The sequence below is a fragment of the Trachinotus anak genome, unplaced genomic scaffold (assembly GCF_046630095.1).
Source record: "Trachinotus anak isolate AG129_WGS33_773 ecotype Australia unplaced genomic scaffold, CSIRO_AGI_Tana_v1 ptg000031l, whole genome shotgun sequence".
In the NCBI taxonomy this organism is placed as follows: Eukaryota; Metazoa; Chordata; class Actinopteri; order Carangiformes; family Carangidae; genus Trachinotus; species Trachinotus anak.
This window is the reverse complement of record NW_027273882.1, coordinates 3,825,292-3,840,833: the sequence shown is the minus strand read 5'-3', so window position 1 is coordinate 3,840,833 and position 15,542 is coordinate 3,825,292. Positions and strand designations below refer to the sequence as shown.

General features: G+C 38.9%; 2 protein-coding genes across 9 annotated transcripts in view; both read right to left on the bottom strand.

Annotated features, from left to right (window-relative positions):
* Window positions 1–10,447, bottom strand: part of LOC139612083 (DNA (cytosine-5)-methyltransferase 3A-like) — a 106,162-nt gene extending 95,715 nt beyond the window's left edge. For 7 of the 8 annotated variants that reach the window (XM_071467259.1, XM_071467261.1, XM_071467262.1 and 4 more), the window contains exon 1: window positions 3,674–3,891. In XM_071467259.1, the coding sequence (XP_071323360.1) occupies window positions 3,674–3,742 (69 nt within the window). In that variant the 5' untranslated portion in view covers window positions 3,743–3,891. Of the gene's footprint in view, window positions 1–3,673; window positions 3,908–10,307 lie in introns of those variants that run through there. The other variant, XM_071467260.1, reaches the window with a different exon arrangement.
* A 1,198-nt stretch (window positions 10,448–11,645) lies between these two features.
* The window catches only part of LOC139612210 (dystrobrevin beta-like), a 43,491-nt gene continuing 39,594 nt past the window's right edge, over window positions 11,646–15,542 (bottom strand). The window contains exon 21 of the mRNA XM_071467534.1: window positions 11,646–12,418. Within this exon, the coding sequence (XP_071323635.1) occupies window positions 12,360–12,418 (59 nt within the window). The 3' untranslated portion in view covers window positions 11,646–12,359. The remainder of the gene's footprint in view (window positions 12,419–15,542) is intronic.

The following is a 15,542-nucleotide window of genomic DNA, read 5'->3' as shown; positions in this document are numbered from 1 at the left end:
ACACACACACACACACAAACACACACGTTTTAACAAAACAACTGTACTCATGTGATGAAAGTGCAACAAAAGTACAAAAAAAAGAGAAATATAACAACAACAGAGCTGGAAAACCACTCAACCAAATCTTTTCAGGAACATGTCAACACAACCAAAGACACACACAAGCCAATCTGGCCATATATCTTTGGTCTATTTCTGTCTCCCGGCAGGTTATTTTAGGCTGCTGCAGTTGCTAAGCGACCAGACTGCAAACCAGGCGGGCAGAGGAGGATCCCATCATCAGCAGACAGCTTGTCCCCTTTCTTTCTTCCCCATCCCCACATCCTCCTCTCCCCTTTTCTTTCTTGCGGTCGTTTCTTCTTTCCCCCTCCTCCTCTGCTTTCTTTCTGTATTTCACTTTGAATCCATTACTCGTCTAATCATTGGTTAATAAAGCTGTCAACGGAACAAACACGACTCTTTTATCCAGATTCAGCCTCTACACATCTGTATTACAGCAGATGTCAAATTTAAGCAATCGCATCCCTGAAATAAGCAGTACTGACACATTAAAGGTTTGCCCTTCAGACACAACACATGAGCTAGCTCCATTCAAAGCATACCGTCGCCTTAAGGCTTTGGAGATGGGACAGAAAAGCACTGTCCATATGATCAGGATGTTGCCTTCGAACTGTCTTAGTACTTTGCAACAAATACTGTACGTAGCATTAATGTTGGCACTTGGTAGTAAAAGCATTAGAGAGGAAACATGAGCTAAATTCTCAAAGATGGTGCTTAGCTGTGCTTGGTGCATTAAGGGAAAGAAGCAGTGCTAAGTGCTAATTTTCAAGTTATTAAAAAATGATAGACATGTATGGGCCAAAATAAAAGGTCACTAAAGTCCTGAGCTTGTGCAGTGATGTTCATATATTTCAAAGCCTGTGACTGTATATTTCCAGCAGCTTTAAAAACATTGTGAAAGTCACGAACATTACACAAGCACAAATTTAGGTTACAAATATGAGTTTCAGGCCTGATTTTACAGCGAAAAGTCAGTTTTCTGGTAACCTAAAAACTGATATAATTTCTCCATACATTTTATTTAAATATTCTCAATTTTAAATTAAATTTGAGGTTTTTGAGGTTAAGCTCACATTGCAACAAATGCAGCTGCGGAAATAAAAAAACAACTAAACAGAACAAACAAAGATTTCACTTTGCTCGTTTTCATGTCACTTTGTTTCATGGGACTAAGGCATCATTTCTAATGAGTGGGTGCCCCTTTTTTTTCTTTTATGCTGTTATTTGAACCCACAGAAATATCTGTCTATCCTCAACATCTGAACAGTAACTTCTGTCAAGTGCAATGGATTGTAACTGAAATCAATCAAACCTCCCACACCTCTATTCTCCTACAAGTAACTCGCCATGTCTTCCCAAACACTGTGACTCACTCTGATTTCTCCCTGAGCTTTTCTGACTCTTTGAGAAACACAGAGAGTTAAGTCTCAGGATGTTAAAAAGCCGAACAAACTCTATAAGGGAAACTTTGTGCGTGTTGGCTCTTTGCCACTGTGTGAATGTGGAAGTAAGTGAGTAAGGTGGTTCTTTATATAGCAGCACTATAGAATGAACTTCAAACTTCTCACAGATTTACGAGGGCTGCCCTGGGCTCTGGGGGCGCAAATGAAAGGAGCCATTTTTCACCTCGTGTATGTCTGACTGTGTGGTAATGTGTGTGTTTGTGCATGAGCGTGCATGCTCATTTGTGTAAAGTAAAAAAAAAAAAAAAAGACTGTTTGAGACTGGAAGCCCTGCACTGGTCTCACCTGCATGTGGTTGGGTGAGTGTGTGGAATGCAGAGGAGCCCGTGGTGAATGTAAATAAATAACTGTAAGTTTAATTATTAGAAACACACACAGTCTGACCTGCCAGATTTTCTGTGTGTGTTGGCTAAAAAAAGCTCTCAAGCACATGCTGAGAAGCCAAAGTAGTAGTGGTAATGATAGCTGTAGTAAAAGTGGTGGTAGTTGTAATAATATCTGCGGCTTTAAAAATAACAGTAGTTGTATTTCAATATGTACAATAATAGAAGCAGCTATAATAACAGTAATAGTAGCAATAGTAGCAACAGAAGAAGTAGTAGTTGTAGTGGTGGTGAGAGCTGTGGGTCCAAAACTAGGTGTGCATATATCTAAGCGATGCACTTAAAATACAATTTTGTAGTGCTACCACTTTATTTATGTATTTCCATTTTATAGGTATTTTCATTTCTACTTACAACACTATTTACAGAGGGAAATATTGAATGTTTTAAATAACAACATTTATCTGATGACTATACTTCCTGCATAATATCAGTGGCTGCCAAAATAACAGCATTAGTGTTTCAATATGTATAATAACGGATGCAGCAATAGTAACACAAACTGTAGTAATAATAGCAGAGTAGAAGAAGTTTTAGGAGTATCACTTAAATTTTGAAGTATGAACACTTGAGTATTTATGTTTTTATAAGTATTTAAGTTTAAATCTGCTTTATTTACAGTGAGAAAATATCTGTAACAATTAGCTCCACACTGTAATGACCTCCATAAAATTGATGTAGTACCACAATTTAAATTACTCAGCAGTATATTAACAAGATGTGAGTAGAGAAGTGCCTGCACTTACTGTACATCACTTGAATACTGCTTATACATTAATGCACCAGTAATTTAACACTCCAAAAGGGACCAATCATCAAAATGAGTACTTTTACTGATGATACCTGCTGTAAAACTTAATACATTTTAATGGCATCTTGATAGGGCCATTTTTGTGCCACCTTTTCTTTGTTTAATTATAATCTTTTAATGCATGGATACATTTTTAGAAAGATGTGTAATGTGAGGTCTGTAAGTTATACAATTCAACAATTCAAAAAAATAAAAAATACATCACACACATCAGGAGATTTACCAGTTAATAATTCTATTTCCTTATTTTTCATTTTATTATTATTATTTCAATATAGGACAACTAGAAACTCTACTCTGAAGTATCCTTTTTGATTTAGACAGATAGTTTTGTTTTTTACAACCTGTACACTTTCATGTCTAGAAATGTACAGAACAGTCAAAACATTGATATATTGTCTTAAAATACCTGTGCACTATATTTTAACCTCACTTATAAATACATTCTTTTATTTATTCTATTATTTACTTTTGAAAATTAATTTTATTTGTTTTTCAATCTCTGTGATTTCTCCATTTTAAAAATCCTTTAATGTTCCTTTTTCTTGCATTTGTATTTTTTTGTGATTTTTTTTATCTTTGAAACTCACTGTATTGCAGTTTTCTTAACACTCTAATGTTGTCTCCCCTAATGTAAGATTAGAGCACACTTCAGATTTGGCACGCTTCTGACTCCATACATGTATCTTAAATCTTTATACTTCTATAAAACTTTGATTGCCTGACTTTTATGTTTGATTTGATATTTTTTTCCAGTGTATTGCTGGTTTCACTCAATTAGAGGACTTTTCCACTGCTGGTAAAATGAATTATTGTCATGATAATAGCAGAGGTGTTATTAGTGCTATTGCTGATATGGTGGGATGAGTATAATCAGTAGTAGATCTAACCAAAATCATTTAAGCTTTTGTAAATAAATAAATACAGTGTAAAAGGAATAATCCCTTTCTCACCACATCATTGGAGGCGTCATTCTCTGGGGTCTGGGGCGGCTCGGTGGCAGCAGGACTGTTGGACGGCATGGCAAGGAGCGGCTCGGTGAAACCAAGTGTAGAAAGTAAAAAAAAATGGAACAAATCAAAACATGGGAAAGGCCCTCAGAAGCACCAGGTGCGGCTTCATTCAAGCTGTCTGTCGGTCGGTTGGTCGGTCAGACGATCACTCGCTCACTCAGTCCTCCCCCTCTCCTGGGAGGAAAAAGGAAAAGACACACACACAGCATGACATGAGTGGATGTACAATTCCTCAGTCTATCCACCTTTTGCTCAGCCTTTCACACACACACACACACACACACACACACACACACACACACACACAAAACCCCAGGGTCATGACTGTGCAACAGGTGTGTGTGTTTGTGTCTTTGTGTGTCTCTATGAACAACAGTTGATGGATGGGATCCCTGCACATGCAGAGCAGAAACATACTGCATTTCAGGGCAGTAACAAGTTAACACACATTAATGCGCACACACGCGCACACACACACACACACACACACACAAATGCAGGTGCCTCAGAGGAATCTGCTGGAATCAGGGTAGCTTTCAACACAGCTTTCACACTATGATTGATGTGGCCTGTATGTGCCCATTTCATTAGACAAAATGGCTGCAGGTAAAAATCATGGCTAAAATCTGAAAAAAAAATTCCTACAAGCATGACACAGATATGTTCTGTAATCATGGTGTAAACAGGGGAAAAAACAAAAACTGAAGGTGAAAATTTCAATCCTGATTTCAGCCACTTTCATCTGTGGCCCAAGGCTGCAACTAACAATTATTTGGAGTAATAATTAATGAATTTATCAGTTAACTCTTTTTTTTTTGCACCCTTTTTTGGCAACATATCATAGATGCAAAAAGGACACATTGAGAGAAGGCAATGACATGTCATCAAAAAAGGTCACTGGGTGAGTTTTAAGGCTACCAGGAATCATGAATATAAATATAATGCTTGTTTTTAAGGAATTGTTTAAATAAGAATCTAAGGTGACACTTTAAAATAACTGATTAACCGTCCCAAACCTACTGGGATCTGATTTACAATGATATAAAACGGAGGAAAACAACAAATCTTCACATTTGAGAAGCTGTTGAGTGCAAATGATTAGTTTTTTTGAGGAATAAATGTGACACTGGACGAGATTCCTTGCGATAGTGTAAAAAAAATGGAAAAATGGACATCTTGGCCATCTTTTGCCTCATCATCTTCAATAATATTATTCTGTCTATGGAAGTTAGTTAATGACAAAACTACTGAGCAAGAACAAGGGAAATTTAAACTGAAATCTGTTTTCAAGCGGGCACAGGGACCGATTCAAAAGATCACAACAAGTTTTGAGTGTAAAACCTCGACTTCATAAACATTTGGTTTGAAATGTGCTCCCACACACAGTCTTCTCCATTTGTTTTGGCAGATTTTGGGCACTTGAGAATGATAAAGGCCGTATATCAGCGGTTATTGGTAAACAAACTTCAACAGAATGAGCCCATATCTGTCTATTAGGCTCATATCTGCTTACAGTTTAAGTCTTTCAGGGACATGAAGGAGCTGACTGATCACACTGGGAGGCCAAACGTTGCTTGAGTCAAACATGTTGTTTAAGTTCTCGGTCAAATCCAAAGCAATTTGCTCTGCTCCAACTTTTCTGAGTGTTTATGCAGGGGATACAAACTACCAAAAAAAGGGCAAGCAGATGTAAAGTATGTGAGTTAAAGTTACTCAGATTTATCAGCGCAATGTCAGAGCTGAGGACTTGCTGCTTTTCTTTATCACATATAATGAAATATCTTTGAGTTCTGGATTGATGCACATACAAATCAAGCAATTTGAAAATGTCACCTTGGGCTGTGGGAAGTTTGCATGGTCAATATTTCATAAAATAACAATCAGCCAATTAATTGATATGTAAAATAATCATTAGTCCATTAATGTTTCCCCTTACCTTAACGTTTACCCAGCCTTAGGCCTAAACCCAACCAAACATCATCTCTATGATAAACTAACCCAAAGACAGAAATTCAGGTTACAGACTGAAATAAACCTGCTCGTTCTGAAAACGTGTTCTTTGCGTGTTCTTTTCCCAACGTGTTATTATTACTAACAATTATTTATTTTTGGCCACTTGGGGGCAGCATAAATAAACTGCGAACACAAAATTGACATATCAGCTTTTAAAAGCTATAAATATATTATAAACATTATAGCAGACAATTGCTTATTTGCACATCCAACAGTAACAGAACAACATTTTAATTAATTTGTATTTGTATTTTCTCCACCTGATGAATTAATTCACTGTTTTGTTTTGTTTTTTTGCTCTGTTTTTGGTCTCCACTGTGCTAGCCTGAGGCAAATATCGGGCTCTTCAGATGCTAGTTTCTAACTGTGTCTGTCTAATGTTTGGTGCTGAGCAGGTAGAGTAAAGTGGGCTTTTAGAGCATTTTCTCTAAAAACAGCTGCCACCAAAAATGACACAATGAGAGCAGTGAGAGTAAAGTTGTAGCTAAACAATGAGCTGAAAGGACTTCACACTATAAAACACAGGAATGTCAAGAGAAGCAACAAATTCGGCCGATAATTCTCTAGGGGTGACTTCAAAGTCACATAAATTTCAAGTTTTCAATTGAAACATTGTTATTATAAAGTACTGGTTATTGCCGCTTTGAAGATAATGGACAGGGCTAATGTCACAATTCTTCAATATTACAAAGTGTAGTTATTACTAAGGCTATTTACGAAACACAAACAAAGTCAAACGAGTTCAAATGCTAACTCATTTTTGACAGACTGTTTGCAGTCTATTTAGTGAGTATTATTATCTGGAAATGCAGCATCAAGTGGAAGTAGTGTGGCTATGCAGGGCTGATTAAGCCACTTGGAGGCCCTGGGGCAAAAGTTAGTGGGGGGCTCTAAAGACACCAGTTCCTCCCACTCTATTTGCATTGTGTATCTTGTTACCGCTAAGTATCCATTAGCACGGAGCACACTGCAAACTACACATGGCATCTTCGTTATACTTTACCGAGATAACACGAAACCAACCAGTGAGGCTATTGTGGAGCACTGTCCTGGTACACGTTTGCTGTGTGTCAGTTAGTTTGTCACATTAACCTAAATCTAGTGATCTGCACGTAAGAATAAAATCAGCACCACCACAGCATGCAACCTGCCATAAGGTCCTTAGGGCTTTAGTTTGTATTTTCCTACATCGGTGCAAATTCCCAAACAAATTTACATTAACACATTTACACTACCTGCCACATAGTGATTCTTAGTTTAATACACCTCATGCACAGGTCCTGTTGATTTAAACAGCTGACCTGATCTTTGTTTGTGATGTCTTTAAAAACATATTAAAGGATTTTCCAGAGTTTTCATCCATTTTTTCCCATTAAATATTTTTTTAAGAGGTTGTGATTTTGGGATTTATAAATAAAACCTATTTATTTTCTATGGACAGAGCTAAGCTGCACCTAGGCACACACATTGCACAACAAATGATGACATTTGTCAAAGTAGCCTCCATTTCACTGACTTACTTCTGCATGAAGATGTAAGTTTTTGTTCCTGTATTTTTTGCGAGTAAGTTCAGGGATGATTTGTTCAGACTGGTGTCAGATACTGATCACAAAAGGAGCACAAAAGGAGCTTAGATACAACGTTTGCAAGAGCCTAAAAGAAAGCTGGATCTCAGCAGTGATCTGGATCTGAGCACAGTTTGACTGCAGCCAATGTGTCTGGCTTTGCTCAAGATGTATTGTACAGTATGTCACTCCTCATGCTGTGGCCTTGCATCACCTACTGTAAAGACAACAGGCAGCCGGCCAGTGTTACCAGCGGAAAGACAGGGGTGGAAACTTTGCAGAAATGGGTGTACAGTATCCACCCCACCACCCTCGGGGGCTCCCTGCACAAGCCCCAGGCTCCAGGCCAACCAGCTCCTCCAAGTTCTGTGTATTTAGGTCACACACACGCACCTCAAACTCTTATAGCAAATGTATATAAACTGCTTTAAATTGTTCCAGTCTTCATGCCAGCAGTGGTTTAAATTAGACCATAGTGAAAGGCCCAGGCAGGAGCCTGTACTGGTGGGAGGAGAAATGGTTGCGCAGAGAAAAAGCTTCAGAGGTGTGTCAAGGTAGTGAGACTCAGACAGTGACAAGACAGGGAAGTAGGTGATGTGTTTTCACAATAAAAGCATGAACTATATAATTTTCTTTATTGTCTTATTTAATTTAAATTGCTCTTCATCTATTTGCTTTCCTTTTAACATGTCTTTTGTGCTGCTGTAACATGTGAATGCCCTCCTCTGAGAATGAGTAAAGTCTTTTTTTTTTTCAGAGCAAAATTTGACTTAATTTGAACTGAATGATGAGGATTATAATTTAATCATGGCAACTTGACAGACAAACAGGTGTTTTGAACTTGAGTACAAAGACACAAGTTTGTACAGGCAGGTACATCTTATTTTTCAACTTAAATGTCACAACTTTTAACACTTTTCATACTGTCAATATTCATTAGCAGGCTTTTGGAAGTACTAAGGTCACCTGAGGTCATGAGTCCAATACCTGTCAACAATAAAGTCAGTAACATGCTTTCACTATACAGATTTGACATGGTTTATTCACTCAACTACAGTTTCTGAAATGTTTATGTCCCCAGGCTTGTTTCAAAACCTTCTCCACACTGCCAGGGACACAAATCTGTTGGGCAGATGCTGAATATTCTATTTACTGTTGACTTAAAAGCATTTAAATCTTAATATTCTCAGTCAGAAAATAATGAAAAAGCAACCATGTGTTAGTTTTAACCAGTTTTAACACTAGAGCTGAAATGGATTAAGTGATGAGTTAATTGACATAAAATGAATTGGGAACATTTTTATAAATAACTGAGTATTTATAATAGTTCATCATTTAAGTCATTTTTAAGCAAAAATGATACCAGCTGCTCTAATGAAAATACTTGATATCATCCCCCAGTTTCCAATGGTATTAAACTCAACATTTTGGGTTTTTTCCAGGAAAAAGAAAAAAAAAGGCTTATTGTATGCATTAGTTTGGGCCTCAGTGAATAATGATAGGCATTTTTAATTTCATTTCACTTTAAATTTTATAAATCATGACAATATTTGTTGGTTGCAGCCTATGATGAAATACTGCTTCCTTCCCAAATGATTCCTGTGTGTTAATTACTCGACACATAGAGAATATTAAAGCAATTTGATGAAAACACAACTTTACAACAAGTGATCACAGCAAAAACTGAAACAACTACGATCTTCAACTAGATTTTGACAGAGTTCCTGTTCATGACAAAGGCGACAAGATGGAGGATGGAGGGCCTGTCTTAACTGATACTGTACTTCAGTGGTAAAAAATTCCTAACAAATCTGCAATAAATCAAATTATGTAGAGCCAAATGATGACTTTTGGGGCTCTGGGGCCCCTGGGCAGTTGCCTGCTTTGTTGGCTTGGTAATGCAGTCTGGCTCTGAGGAACTGTTACTCTGCCATTTTTCCAACATTTTTTAGACCAAATCAAAAACATCATTTGAAAATGTACCAAAAATGAAAATAATATTTGCACCCCTGTACCAAACTCAGGCAAAAAAAACAAAACAAAAAAAAACAAAAAAAAAAACCAAGTTAAATCTTCCATGAACAGCACATTAATTCAAATTAGGAGATTCTGGATGACAACCTGGAGGATATTTATTGATACATTGAACAGCAACTTGCGTGAGATCATTTTGACACAAGAAGTGTTTGGCAAACAAAACGTGTGTTTACCTCCGCCTATAACGTTCGTCGATGAGGCTTTTATTTTTTAGGAGTGCGCCGGAAGTGTCGTTGTAGCTGCCGCTTCGTTGACGGAGTCCAGTTTTTATGACAATTAATATTGGGAGCGACCTCATGCGGCCTTTACCGGACGGCTTCTCATAAACGGCGGATAATCCCGCCGGTGGGGGAGGGAGGGGGGCGGGGGGTGTGTGTGTGTGGGGGGGGGCGGCCGGTGAGAGACACGTGTCCGAGTGTGTAGCGACGATAAGCTTTAGTGGGTCAGGTAAAAAACACTCACGGGGGCGCGTTTCAGACCGAATGCACCCGTTAACCCCGGCAGGCGCGCGCCCGCCCCGCTCGCTCTCCGCGGAGCCGACGGTTCCGCGCGCTGATGTGTCTGTCTGCATCTGGTGGTCGAAGCGGACGGTGCGCTCCGGTTTAACGTTACCTGCCGGTGCCCGGGGGTGGGAGGGGGGGGGGCAGCCTGAGGGGAGAGGGGTACGGTCCACCGGACAACGTTGAACACACGGTGTTTAAATTAACGGCTGTCCGGTTCGCCGTGATTTTCCTCGCGGCGTTCGAAAGAAAGTTCACCCGCTCCGTCCTCACGCGCACATCATCTGCTTTTTTAAAAAAAAAAAAAAAAAAAAAAAAAAAAAAACGAACCAACGGTTTGGCTCAGGAGCGCGCGAGCGATGACTTCAGGAGATGACCGCCGTTAAAAAAAACTTAACGGAAATAACGGGTGCCGGTTGTAAACGTTGACGAGCCAAAAAATGCAATGTTTATATTTACCGTGTCGTCCGTCCCTCAGGCACCCGGACCCTGACGGTCGTCGCTCTCTCTCCTCTCGTTCACTCTCGATCTCTCTCTCTCTCTCTCTCTCCCCCTTCTCGCGCTCTACCGGGTCTTCTCTCCGCTGCTGGCTCGCGCTCCCCCGCCTGCCTCTCTCTCTCTCTCTCTCTCTCTCTCTCTCTCTCTCTCTCACCAACCGACCTGCTCGCTCTCTGACGAGCCGCAGAGGCTCTGCCGCACCGGAGAGAAAGTTTCCGCTGGGTCCTAAAGCCTACACCACACTCTCTCTCACGCACACGCACACGCACACACGCACGAACACGCACTCAGACACAAAAGACAGGTGTAGCGTTAGAGGACATGGACCGGTCCCCAGCTGAGCACCGCAGAGGCCGGACCCCACGAGAAGACTGGAAGTCTCTGGTCTGAAAGTCACACAACTCTGTTAAAAGACACAAATACACAACACGACAACAGACAGACACAGAATTACCACAGAGAAACACACTATCACCACAAAGAGACGCAACACGACTATAAAGACAAACCTGATTACAGAGAGACACAACGAGACTACAAAGAGACACAACGAGACTACAAAGAGACACAATGAGACTACAAAGAGACACAAAACGACAACAAACAGACACAGAATTACCACAGAGAAACACACTATCACCACAAAGAGACGCAACACGACTATAAAGACAAACCTGATTACAGAGAGACACAACGAGACTACAAAGAGACACAACGAGACTACAAAGAGACACAATGAGACTACAAAGAGACACAAAACGACAACAAACAGACACAGAATTACCACAGAGAAACACACTATCACCACAAAGAGACGCAACACGACTATAAAGACAAACCTGATTACAGAGAGACACAACGAGACTACAAAGAGACACAACAAGACTACAAAGAGACACAAATCAACAACAAAGAGACTCAAAATTAATATAAAGACAAACCTGATAAAAAAAAGACACGAATCAACAACAAAGAGACACAACATCACTACAAAGAGACACAAAATTAATATAAAGACAAACCTGATTACAAAGAGACAAAACAAGACTACAAAGAGACACAACATCACCACAAAGAGACCCAAACCACAATAAAGACAAACCTGATTACAAAGAGACACAAATCAACAACAAAGAGACACAAAGAGACTACAAAGAGACACTACGAGGCTACAAAGAGACACAAATCAACAACAAAGAGACACAAATCAACAACAAAGAGACACAAATCAACAACAAAGAGACACAACGTCACTACAAAGAGACACAAAATGACTATGAGCTGCAGAATATCAGCACAATTCTTTAAAATAAAAACACAAAACATTCAGAAATCCATATAAAAAGATGTTTATGTTGCGCCAACACGTCATTACTATATTTTTAAACTCTCAAATACCAACATCGATACGTTTCAGCATCCATCAGGCTGTGGTAGATTATTTTTACTGTGAACTGGAGTCATGTAATATTGCAGCGTAGGTGTCCCGGCCCCAGCTGCTCATTTCTGCTCCCGGTTAACGTCCGGCCACACTCACAATAATTGGAAAAGGTAAGATGAGCTTCTTGTAACGACATACAGCCCAACATATCAGCAAGTTATCTGATTTTCAGGGGTCAGAGTGAAGTCTAGGCTTAAAATACACCTTTAAATACTGACTACATCTACTTTAGCGATGATAATACTTCACTTTTCAGTTTTGTGTGTCAGTTGCACACATGGCTAAAGTGGTATTAACCCTCCCAACCTTTTTTTTTACCTGTGACCCTTTCAGCTGAACCGTGTCACAACTTGCTGCCTGATGTTTCCCTCTTAGATTTTTGTTATTATCGTATTTTCGTACTTTCATTTTCATTTTTAGCTGTAAAGAAGATTTGTGCTGGGGGTTGCAGATCAGAGATGTTTTTAGTTCAGCTTTATCTAGGTTGTGTGTCCACTCATACACTAATTTCACCAGTTTTCTTGTTTGGCAGGTTAGTTTCTTCCAGTCTGACTCCTTTCTCCCCAGGTTTTTCAACAGGTGAAGCTGAGGCCTCTTGCAACAAGTTGAAACCTGCTGCAGACGTGGTATTCTAAGAAACACGGGAAAGAAAAGCAGTAAATATAGTGAAAGCAGGCCAGACAGACGAAGGGCAAGGAGTTTGACATCTCAGGATTCACAAATGTATCAGAAGAAGCACGAGCAGTATTTTCCTTTAGTTCATATTACAGAATGGACTCACTGTCAAACATGCAGAAGTCTATGTGGGCTTTCTGTTTATAACATATAGAGATAGGAAAATGGATGAGAGTCGTATCATGAAGCAAGGGCACAATTTCATCTGGGGGGAGGGGGATTTTCAGAATCATAATTCTGTCGTCCTCTTACAGTTTCTTCAATAATTAAAATCTATTTATACAGTGTCCTCTTTGCATACAGCAGTTAAAATCAATATCAAAATGATAATATGCTCTTCTGAGTCGCCTTCAGAATTACCATGCCCTCAACACAATGAATGTTACACTTCTCAGCCCTGGATTTTGCCTCACAGGGAACATACAGACTGTCCCGTCCTCTTTGTGAAGGTTGCGGTATCTATTTACAGCCTGTGACGATACCTGCAGACACTACTCAGGGCTGAATAGAGTCCAATACACCACTTCCCTGCATTTTGATGTGTGTTACAGATGATTCCCTTAGAAAGAAAATCGATAATGAAAATAATTATTGTTGCCTACCAGGATATTATCATTATGGAAAACATTATTGTGAATTATCATTTGCACAATGATATAAATGTATTCAGCATGTAATGTAAATAGAAATATCATTTATATATGTTTTTTCTTCTTTGGCTGAAGAGACTTTACAACATTGCATCCCCATCCCCCACCTCTGAGAATAAACCAAGCTGTGACGTTACTACAGTTGAAACTAACAATTACTCTCATTATCAACTTAGCTCAAAATCAATTTATTAATCGTTTAGTCCATAAAATGTCATAAAGTAGTGAAGAGCCCAAGGTGATGTTTTTAAATTGCTTCTTTTGTCCCAAAATACCCAGTTTACAACGATATAAAGCAGAAAAAAGCAGCAAATCCTTGCAAAAATCTGGAATTTTTCATCAATAAATGACCAATAGGATAATTCAAATCATCATCTATAAATGGATTCAAAGATAATTGTTACTTCAAATGGACTTTCACTCTACTATGACTAGTTGATTTTTGCCTCTAGAAGAGAAGGTTAAACTCAGTTTGACCTCTGAGGAGAAAAAAGTGAACGGATCTTTACTACAGAGGGTCATAACTGAACTGGGTGGTGTGTATGTGTGAGTATGGGAGGTGGTGATGGTGGGGGGTGTTTATGGCAGTCAGTGAGGTCACCAACACACAGACAACCTCAAAGAGCTTTATTCAGTCCATAGTTTAAACCCCCACTTTTCAGACAACACACACAGAGTCATGACCTCTGTAGGAAGCTCATGGGAAAAGTGAGAACTACTCATCCATACTAATGAGGACACTAAATCAGGGAGAAAGTTAAAAAGTCTTAACATGAAGGGGAAATTGGTGTATTTTTAGTGTATGTCCATGCTGGGTGGGAGGGTGGGGGTATTTATAGAAACTGGGTTAGGAGTAAAAAAAAAAAAAAAAACAGTCTTGCTGGAAAATATAAAATAAAAGTCTCTCCCCAGATTTTTGTGATAATTCTGGATGAAAATATGTGATTTTTTATGCCATTATTGTACTAGCCTTGTTTTCCCAGGTTCTTGTTTTGTAGGCTAGTAGGTTAGTGGCCTAAAAAATACTCTACCACCCCAAAAATGTATTTTCTAAATGCTTTGTGAGAGTTGGAAGGATTCAGATCCTATATATTATAAAAATAGCAAAACCCCGGTGTAAAAATATGCTATAGAAGTAAAAGTCCTTTTTTTAAATTTCAATTTGCATTTGACAAGTGCTTTTATTTTTAAAGCGACTTACAAGCGAGGGACAACACTTAAGCTTCAGTGCAGTAGGAGACCTTGGAGTAAGTACTAACTACTAAATCTGTTCAATAAGGCAGAGTGCCAGAAGATCAGGTAAAGAGGTGCACTGAAAGCGCTAGTCAGGCATGTTGTGCTGCTGGAGGAGATGAGTCTTCAAGAGATTCTTGAAGATAGAGAGGAACGCCCCCACTCTGATAGCATTCAGTAGCTTGTTCCATCAGCAGGGAACCACAAACAAGAACAGTCTGGACTGTGATTGCCTTGTGTGCTGGGATGACAATGCCAGACAACATTCCTCAGACGAATGCAGAGGCAGAGAAGAAGCATAAGCCTGCGCCACTGAGTTCAAGTAGATGGGTGTAGACCCAGAAGTCGCTCTGAAAGCAGCACGAGTGACTTGAATTTGATTCAGGCAGCCATAGGTAGCTGGTGGAGGTCAATAAGCAGCAGAGTGATATTGTGCCCTTTTAAGGTGATCAAACGCCAGACGCAGTGCCGCTCTCTGGACCATCTGTAAAGACGGTGCATTCAAAATCTCACTTAAGTCAAAGTACCATTAGAAAAATGTATTCAAAGTATAAAAGGAAAAGTACTCATTATGCAGAGTGGACCCTGTCATTGCTATACTTTTCCTTTCTATTCATTTGTTACCACTGATGCATGAAAGCAGACAGAGCTTTTTAATGTTGTACTTGGTCAAGGCAGAACTAATTATAACTACTTATTAGGCTGTTTGATAGTTTAAAGTGGGAAAATGTATCTTTTAACACAAATACAATCCTCCACGTAGAAACAACAAGTTAAATTCACAAACACTGAACTGAACATTGCATTGTTGATGATTAATCAACAGTAATGCTTTATATTCTTTAAAGTGATCACTTATTTTGTATTTAAAACAAAACTTTGCAAAGTAACTGGTAAGTATAAAGTTGCTTGTATAAAGTGGAGTACAATAAAAAACAGATCACACTTCACTTCATCCCCTCTATTTACTATTTATAAGCAGTTTAGTTACTTTTAATAAAGGATTTATAAGACACAATAATGTAGTTTTATCCAAATATGTGTTTACAAATGTATTTTTCAACAACTATAACAGGGAGCATCCCTAAATAGTTGCTGGTGTGTAAACAGATAATGACACTCAATGTAGTAAAACACAGTTGTAATCATATAAAATAGATATTTTTCACAACAAAATTGTAGACAAATACTGTTCAT